Source organism: Eptatretus burgeri, chromosome 2 (genome assembly GCF_056783735.1).
Source record: "Eptatretus burgeri isolate ZD-2024b chromosome 2, Ebu_testis_v1, whole genome shotgun sequence".
Lineage (NCBI taxonomy): Eukaryota > Metazoa > Chordata > Myxini > Myxiniformes > Myxinidae > Eptatretus > Eptatretus burgeri.
Genome location: NC_140962.1, coordinates 103,478,838 through 103,488,837, shown reverse-complemented (window position 1 = coordinate 103,488,837; position 10,000 = coordinate 103,478,838). Strand labels below are relative to the sequence as shown.

At 50.4% G+C, this 10,000-nt stretch overlaps 1 protein-coding gene across 2 annotated transcripts in view; it reads left to right on the top strand.

Moving 5' to 3' along the window:
- LOC147032709 (cullin-associated NEDD8-dissociated protein 1-like) overlaps positions 1 to 10,000 on the top strand; it is a 97,091-nt gene that overhangs the window by 39,729 nt on the left and 47,362 nt on the right. For both annotated transcript variants that reach the window (XM_085870552.1, XM_085870551.1), the window contains exon 7: positions 843 to 994. In XM_085870552.1, the coding sequence (XP_085726678.1) occupies positions 843 to 994 (152 nt within the window). The remainder of the gene's footprint in view (positions 1 to 842; positions 995 to 10,000) is intronic.

Below are 10,000 nucleotides of genomic sequence, written 5' to 3'. Positions count from 1 at the left end.
CCTTTCAGCATGACAACGACTCGAAGCACAATGACAATGACCTGAAGCACACAGCCAAAGCTACACTGGTGTGACAAAGGAACAAAAAGATAAATGTCCTTGAGTGACCCAGTCAGAGCCCTGACCTAAATCCAACTGAAAACCTGTGGCATGACTTGAAGATTGCTGTCCATCAATGCTCCCCATGCAACTTGACTGAGCTTGAGCAGATTTGTCCAAAAGAACGAGCAAACATTGCCCAATCAAGGTGTGCAAAGTTGGTCGAGACCTATCCCAACAGATTAAAAGCTGCAATTGCTGTCAAAGGTTCTTCCACCAAGTCGTAACTCAGGGGGGTGGACACTTATCCAACCACGATATTCTAGTTTTGTATTTTAAATTAATTTTCTGAAGTATGTGGAATTTCTTTTTCACTTGGAAGTTGTGGGTTACGATGTGTAAATAAAGGTGGGAAAAGTCCGATTTAATGCAATTTAATTTCAGGCTATAAGGCAACAAAAGGTGAAAATTTTGAAAAGGGGTGTAGACTTTTTCTATATGCACTGTAAATCCCCAGATTAAGAAATAACTCCTCATTGATTAACTATTTACATGCTGAGGCATTTTTGTTGCAATACATATGTCCACACAGAAAATTGGTACATTTTAGTATAATTATCAATTCTGCACGTATTTCTTTACCACATGTAACTTGAGTTTAATGATTAAATATTGATGGTTTAAGGCTGTTCAAAAGACGTCGGAGATGATAATGCTCCTTTCTTGTAGCCCATTAAGTGCATTGACATTGACTTTTCCAAAGGTTCTGTAATAATGACCAACAACTCAATTGTGTGGGTCAGATGTCCAAAGGAGGTGTCTCCTCACGTCCCAGTTATCATCGAGCTCTGCCTCAAGTACCTGACCTATGATCCCAACTACAACTACGATGAAGATGACGATGAAGATGAGAGCGCAATGGAGGCAGAGGGTTTGGATGATGATGATGAGCAAGGTTTGTTTGTCTGTCTGTGCACATGTTTCAGAATATCTTTGGTGTTGAATCTTAGTTTTTGTGCTCAAATGAATCGAGGAAATTACAATGAGGACAAAGATGTGGCATAATGGACAATTTGGTTTAACGCATGAAATTTAAACCCAGGTTCGCAGCACCATCTTTCATTGCGAGACTGACCAGGTTGTAGACCTTTATCTATATATATATATATTGTTGCGAATTCGCGCCCGCCGGCGTGCGATCGGCCACGTGACTCGAATCACGGCACGTCGCCCACCGGATGGACAATTCTGTCATGACCCTCTGGGACTAACGCCGGGAGCTAGTCACGGGTGGGCCTTTCGGCCTCACCACGATCGTGCCAATCGGCCACCCGCGTGGGATAGGGTTGTTCGCCAAACTCGACCGACCTAAGTACCCACGCGGATGGTAGACCAGGCGATCGCACCTCGCCGCAGGTCGACTCCGGACATGGGCCGCTTAAGCGGTCCGTTCGTGCTATCGGGATAACCGAGCGGTGTTATAGTCGGCCTCGACGGTTCCGATTAATTATCGGGGGTATTAAGCCCACTACAAACCCTTTATGTGAAGCAAGATGGAGATTCAAACGAAGGAAAAGACGCAGCGAAACGGGGAACAATTCAACATAATGCACTTTATTTACACGACACACGAAGTGCACACAAATACAGCCAAACAGGGTCAGAATGCACATAAAGCAAATGCAAGAAGAAAAACAATAAAGCAACGACGACGTAGAGCTACAACCGACTAAGACCGACACACTGCAACACTTATACAGTTTTACTTCACAAGACACGGCGCCACAAGTTCCATACAAAAAAACCCCGAAAAGAAATGGTGACTTCCCTTTTGAGCTGTCGAGTCCCTCTCCTACGTCGGTCGACGTGGTCCCGCCTGGAACCGACTCCGTGCCCTGGCGTGGTAGGAAAGTCCTCTCCTGCGTGCCTCGCGCCTGCACGTGTTGGCCACTCGACCCCACGGACCGAGTGTTCGGCGCTATCCCAGCGCGGATATGGGGGGGGGGGGGAAACGTGGATGCCCAAAGTCGGGAGAGGGGAATGGCGGACGCTAATTCCCGTCAGCGAGGTCTTGCAAGTGCCCCACAAAAGACCAGGCCAGCGGCCACCAGGACGAGCGAGCCGGAAGATGAGAGCAACCACGAAGCAAAAATATCCACCGAGCAAGAGCATCCACAAAACTGCTTCGCCCGTCTCCGACTTTTATATCCCCGGAGCTCCGCCCTGTTGCTCCGCTCCGTTCTTTTATCCACCCCCCTTCGAGGCGCTTCAAGAAAGGTCTCGAAGAGGGCCTTCCTCCTCCCTGGCCGCGTCACACCGCGCGTCCACCAATCGGGCGCCAGCTGCCCCCACCCCGCTTCTCCTCCCTCGCACCAAGCGCGGAGAAGAATGGCGTGAAAAGCCACCGAGCCCCTTGTTGGTTTTTGTTTGAAATAAAAGATAGAAAAAGAAGAACGACTGACTCAAAGCGTCGCAGCCCGACTGAATCACATTTATTCCCTCTAAACAATGGGTTTGGGGCTAACTACACATGTACTTAAGAGATACCTCACCTACGGGACATGTATGGTGGTTTGCGAATTTCCACAGCCGTAACACTACCCCCTCCCCTTTTTACAGACTCGTCCCGAGTCGTCAAATTCTCGTGTGCCATCATGTGTTGTTCTCCCCTAGTACGTTTTACTTACGGATCCCTGAGTGCGACATTCATGGTATTCGTGTCCCCAAAATAAATAACCTGAGGGCTAAGTAACTAACTAAACAAACCCACTCACACGGACGACTTAAATAAAATTGCCGGTGCTAGACAGACATGCCGGGGGCGCACTCATATTTACAGTACATCTTAACCTTATAAATTTACACTAACCATGGCCCAGGATCAATGGACTCTGCAATAAGAAAAGCAGTTCGCAGGGAGCCAGGCTGCTCGCATGCAGTCCCTGGCTCACGCAATGCAGGTGACAGGGAACGTGGCCGGCTGCTCACACGCAGTCCTCGGCCTCCCCCTTTTAAAATGAACCTAGTGAACCACAACGGTGCATGGGCTACACAAACGCAGTCTCTGTGCCAGCTCAAGTGGCACACGCAATGAACACAACGGATGGATGGATGGATGAATGGATGGACGCAAACACGGTGCACGGGCCGCCACTTCAGGCCCGTGTTGTAGCAGCCAACAGGGCAGTTCTCGCAGCTTGCAAACCGTTGCCTTGCGGATCCTGGCGCACATGGAAATGAACAGGGGGGGGCGGGGGGCAAAGCAAAATTGAACGGGGCTGGTGAACAGGGGCAGTGGGCATGGCATGGCAAACGTGAGCAGGCAAACACAGCCTGCAGAACAAGGCCGTTGCAGGCAAACAGCCGGCAGATGTACTGGCGGCACAGGCCTTGAAGCACAGCAGCTGCAGACGATCCGGCCGGTACAGGCCTCGCAGAAAAAACAACAGCCTGCAGATGAAGTTGGCCAGCCTTTGCCTTTCAGTGAAGGTTGGTGGAGGGAGTGCGGTGGTGCTGGCCACTCGGAAGGCGGGCTCGGACCTACCCTACAGACTCCCTCCCACCTATCGCCTTTGCCTGTCACTGTCTATACCCACTCCCTTTATTTGTAAAACCCAATTTAGCCCCAACTTATTTTTTTGTTGTTTTTATTTTTACTTCCCCACTATAAATCGTCCCCTAACCCCCTTTACTGTCCTTGTTCGGCTAACCTATCCTGTCACCTAGCCTACTCCCAACCCCTACGTTCCCTTCCCGGAGGGGAATAAGGGAGAGCTAGCATCCTGTGTCGAGGCCCAACGAAGCCTCAGGATAGCCTCCCCAGAGTTCAGCGATCTTAATCCAAATTGGGTCCAGTGGCCCACAACGAGAGCGAGGGGATGGATGGTGCGGAGGGGTACATCTCCTAATCTACCCTAACCATTATCTCTTAAACTACCCCGGGGCTTTCAACAAGCGCCTCTCGCTTCAGCTATTGATTCTCAAAACCCAGATTCCCGTCGCCTGTGTTGGTGTCCTCACAATTTCTGGCCTCGCCCCCCAATTTTCTTTCCGTGCCCTCACACAGTCTCATGGCTGAGACGCGTGGCTCCCCTTGGCAAGCACGACCCTCTGCCGATTCTCCGACGATGGCACCCCCGGGCACTACACTGCCTCCGAGCCTACCAGCTCCCTAAACACCGGGGAGTGCCCCCCATGGCACCTCTCCTGAAACGCACACGTGGCAGGCTGGCTTCCCAGGCCTCTTTCCGAGGGTCACCCGTGCCCACAACACTGCCCACGCGGCTAATGGCGCCCCGGGCCCCCGCACCATGCGGACGCACCCGTGCCCACTACGCTATCCCGGCCCCCCATGGGCCCTTGGCCTACTCCGGCCGACTAGCCTGGTGCCTGGGGTACCCACTCAGCGATACTCACCTTTTGCAGCCACGCTCCCAGCCTGTCAACAGGGCTCCTGCACCCCTCCAAACAGGTTTCGAGCCTACTTTCCCACCAACAACAAAACGACCTCCATTTTTGTTAATTTGACTAACCCCCTAACTCACTCTATACTGACCCTGGGGTCCCTTGGGCGGGAGTCACTCCTCCCCCCAATCACTCATCGCACCATGCATTCCCCATTCGCTCCATTCACACAGACCCGCTGGCCTCACTCACTCATCATGTACTCACCTCACAACTCTTCAACACACACACCGCTGAACTCTGCCATCCTTCTCACTACATCCCCTAACTAACTCATGCTCCCACGTCGTCCCTTAAACTACAGCACATTCCTTTTAACACTACGTAGCTAAGCTATATCCCCTCTACACATCCAAAGTCTGTCTTTGTCCTCATCCTCAATAAATCATTTCCCAACCTAAAGCTCACCTAAATCCCCCTAACTAGTCCATTCCACGGACTCCATGAGGACTTACCCCTTGCCCCATGAAGTCGGTCTGGCTAAGCTAACCCTTCCCCCTAGCTAGTTTCCATCCTGTGCCTTGGCCAAGGGGATCATCCACCCCTTGCCCAGGAATCCTGTTCACCCGAAAGCAAGGCTTGCTTTTTTTTTTTATTGCGCAGCACCAGCGCGGCAACTCGCAACCTGTGCACCAGTGCAGCAATTCACAGCTGCGCTCCTATGGCGTGACGTCATGGCAGCTGTTCTCGTCCCTCGTCCCTCTTGGACGGTACCATCCGGCAGGGATTCACCCTCCTGCCGGATTCCAACCACACACGCAGCCATGACGTCACCCGGCGCATAAAAAGAAAACCACAAGCCCCACATCTCGAGGGGTTCCCCACGCGAACACATGTGCTCTGCCCGTTGGAGCTTAACACACACGCCCGCGTGGAGAACCCGTCCGGTCGAAATCCGAAATCCTGCCTAAACTTTGTCCGTCCGCGGTATCGGCAAATCCACCGCTGGCGTTTCCGGACCGGGCTTCACTCCCGCAAACGAGCACGTGGTGGCCTCGTGCGTTGCACAGCACGGACCTCGCGCTCGCTGCTGGGTGAACCCGGCATGGTTTCCAAAACAGCTACGGCCGCTACTCGGCTTTTGTGTCTCCGTCGCCGTTGTCGTCGCCATTCCACCCACACACACCTGCGTGTCACGACGCTCACACACCACTCCAGCAAACTCACATTCACACCGGGAGACGTGGCTGCATGCTCACGCATGCCCATCATCATCTCGCTCACATACCGCTCTCTCACACATACGGTCTCCCTTGTACTCGGCCGTTCACTCACGCACCGTGCCTTACTCACACACGCGGGGGCACTCACCCGTGGTGTTTCACTCACACACGGCACGCTGGGAAGCACGCATCTCGGCACACTTGCCACCACACCACTCACACACGGGGGCTCACTCACACCTTGCACCACACACACGGACAACCACACTTGGGATTTGTGCCACCCCAAGGGTTTCCGGGGTCTCTATACCCCCCAAGCTCTCCGTGCACACGTTCGCAGCACTCCTCCCCTCAACTCCGCTTGGCACGACCGAACCCACCTGGTCGTGATCCGCTTCAAGGGAGCATAGCGGCTCCCTCCGTCCCGAAGGAGGCTATCCAACTGCTCGCACCGGGTCCCTACACGTTCCCCGAGCTCCCCCTCATCGTCCTCCACTACCTCCGTGTGTGTGTGTTCATCTTTACCCCCGTCTTTATCGTGCAGTCTCTCCTCTACTTTTTCTAATTCATTCTCAATCTCCCGTGTCTCTGGCAATACTTTCATTTCCTTCTTTGTCTTTGTTACTTCCCTCGTCTCATTTTTTATTTGTGTCTCCTTTATCAGGGCCCGCCCCAATTGTTCCTTCATCCGACGAGTGGTGTCGATTAAGTCCTGCACCACCGACATTGCTCCTTGTGGTGCCGTCACACATCCCACCTTATTGCGTTGTTCTGCTTCCTGGCTCCTTCTGAGTCGTTCCTCCTCTCGGGACTTCATGAGGTCTTCGATCTCCCTCCGGAGTTTTTCAATCTCCGTGGACTCCAATCTCGCTCCCCGTTTTAGTTGTTCAATTTCCAACTCACATTGTTTTTGTTTTCTACCCCACAGTTTCTCCTGCTCTTCATTTTCCAATCTCATCGTTTCTTTCAATTGGCTCATTTCCTTCCTGTGCTACATTCGCTGTTCTCTCATTACCCTTCCTTGTTTCCTCTCCTGTCCTTCCTTCTCCAGTTTCGTTGTTTGCTTCATTTGGTTAATCTCCCTTTTGTGTTTCATTTGCTGTTCTCTTACTACTCTTCCATGTTTCCTCTCCTGTCCTTCCTTCTCCAGTTTCATGGTTTTCTTCATTTGGTTCATCTCCATTTTGTGTTTCATTCGCTGTTCTTTGTCTATCTCCTCGCACTCCAGCCTCGCCTTTAATTTCAATTGGTCAACCTCGGCTTCATGTTCCTTTTGTTTTCTATTCCATTGTTCCTCTCGTTTTCCCTCTCCAATCTCGTTGTGTCCTTCAATCTCCTGATTTCTCCTTCCTGCTTCATTCCTTGCTCCTTCAACTTCTCCTCGTATTCCAACCTATTTTTTCCTTTTGTCGTTCAGTTTCAAATTCATACTCTTTTAGTTTTTTATTCCACTGTCTCTCTTGTTCCTCATTCTGCAATCTCGTCATTTCTTTTAATTGACGGATTTCATTCTCCTGTCTTAATCTTTGTTCTTTCAGTACTCTTTCTTGCTCCTCATTCTTTAATCTGGCCTTCGCTTCCAGCTGTTCGATCTGTACAGTGTGGTTCCTTAACGTTTCATTCTCTGCTGTCGTTCTTTCTTCTCTCACCATCCTCAACTTGTTTTGTAATTCCGTCTCTTTGTTTTGGTGTTTCTGTAACTCAGAAGCTTTCTTTTCCAATTCCTTTCTCATCTCCGCACACTCCGACTTTGCTTTGGCTTCTAATTGTTATGTTCAATCTGCTGTGTGGTTCCTTAACGTTTCATTCTCTGTTCTCTTCCTTTCTTCTTTTAACATTTTCAGTTCGTCTTGTAATCCTCTCTTTGTTTTGGTGTTTCCGTATCTCAGAAGTTTTTGTTTCTAATTCCTCCCTCAATTTGCATGCTTCTTCACTCATTTCATCTCTTCTTTCCACCGCTTCCCTCCTCAATTCGTCCCTTTTTTTACTGTAGTCATTTAGTTTTTTCTGCCATTCCTTTCCCATTCTTATCTCCCCTTCCAGGATTTCTCTTTTAAACTGGCTTGCCCTTACCTCTTCCTTCAGTTGTTCCAATTCCCCATCTTGTTTGCGTTTTTCCTTTTCGAGCTTTGTTTTCCTTTCTCCTTCCTCCCTCAATTCTCCCTGCAGTTCTTCGAACTGTTCTGACTTTTCCAGCAATTCCTCCGCCCTTTCCTCGAGCTGTCTCTCTCCTCTTTTTATCTTCCATTCTAGGCTTTCTCTTTCCTGATTGCCTGTTCTTATCTCTTCCTTCAATTGTTCCAACTCCCCATCGTGTTCACATTTTTTCTCTTCCAACTGTATTTCCAACACTCTCCCCTCCAGTTCTTTGAACCGCCTTGCTTCCTCCAATTATTTTTCCATTAGTTGTTTTACTTCCAAGTCGTGCTCCTTTCGTTTCTTTTCGAGCTCGGTTTTCCATTCTTCCTCCCATTGTTTCCTATCCTGGGAGATACCAATCTGCTGTTCCTCTATTCTTTTGTTCAGTTTACTCTTCGCATATTCCAACTGACGGGTATAAAACACTACCAAATTCTTTTTCCCACCTAGTTTGTCGACTCTGTTGGCCAAGTCATGTTTTTGCCACCGAATTCGTTCCAGTAAATCGTCCAATCGCTTTGTCCCCCCCGTACACGTAATTTTTCTGAAGCTCGTCTGCGTGCCGTTGTGACTCGTCCACTCCACTTTGCACCTCCTCGATATATTCTTCATAACGCTTCATCTTTTCCAAGACATCCCCCAATTGTGCCTGAAGCCTGCCAATGCTCGCATAGTCGTCCTGCCACACCTGCCATGGCACATGCCGTGACCACGTGGCTTGAACCGGTGACTGGGAGCTCACGCCTCGTGCTGTGCCGTTAGTTGTGCTATTAATATCAGCCCGCTCCGTGCTGCGCTGAGGTGCGATCGCGCTGCCATTGTGCGACTCCGTTTGCCGGCAAAGTTCGTGCTCAAGCCGCTCCCACTGACCACAGTTAGTGGTGGGGTTATAATTATAAAAAGAACCGACCTGGGCCATGGATCCTACATTTCTACACATATACATTTCTACCCCCGGCACCCGCTCGACTTGAGACGCCATCTTATTTCTCGTAAGGGGTTAATTTAAATCGCTCGTAATTTGGAGAGAATCGGAGGTCGCTCCTCTCACCCCTGAGCCTATTCCCCGTGAATTTAGCTGGAGACGGGAGAGTTTGTTTCCCGCTCTCTGACACCAGTGTTGCAAATTCGTGCCCGCCGGCGTGCGATCGGCCACGTGACTCGAATCGCGGCTGTTAGGGTTAGCCAAACAGAGTCAGAATGCACATAAAGCAAATGCAAAAAGAAAAACAATAAAGCAACGACGACGCAGAGCTACAACCGACTAAGACCGACACACGGCAACACTGATACAGTTTTACTTCACAAGACACGGCGCCACAAGTTCCATACAAAAAAACCCCGAAAAGAAATGGTAACTTCCCTTTTGGGCCGTCGAGTCCCTTCCTACGTCCGTCGACGTGGTCCCGCCTTGAACTGACTCCATGCCCTGGTGTGGTTGGCGAGTCCTCTCCTGCGTGCCTCGCGCCTGCACGTGTTGGCCACTCGACGCCACGGACCGAGTGTTCGGCGCTATCCCAGCGCGGATGGGGGGGGGGGAAACGTGGATGCCCGAAGTCGGGAGAGGGGAATGGCGGATGCTCCTTCCGCCAGCGGGGTCTTGCAACTGCCCCACAAAAGACCAGGCCAGCGGCCACCAGGAAGAGCGAGCCGGAAGATGAGAGCGAGAGCAAGCACGAAGCAAGAATATCCACCGAGCAAGAGCATCCACAAAACTGCTTCGCCCTTCTCCAACTTTTATATCCCCGGAGCTCCGCCCAGTTGCTCCGCCCTGTTCTTTTCTCCACCCCCCTTCGAGGCGCTTCGAGAAAGGCCGCGTCACACCGCGCATCCACCAATCGGGCGCCAGCTGCCCCCACCCTGCTTCTCCTCCCTCGCACCAAGCGCGGAGAAGAATGGCGCGAAAAGCCACCGAGTCCCTTGTTGGTTTTTGTTTGAAATAAAGGATAAAAAAAGAAGAACGACTGACTCAAAGCGTCGTAGCCCGACTGAATCACATTTATTCCCTCTAAACAATGGGTTTGGGGCTAACTACACATGTACTTAAGAGATACCTCACCTACGGGACCTGTATGGTGGTTTGCCAATTTCCACAGCCGTAACAATATATATATATATATATATATATATATATATATATATATATATATATATATATATATATATATATATATATATATATATATATATATATA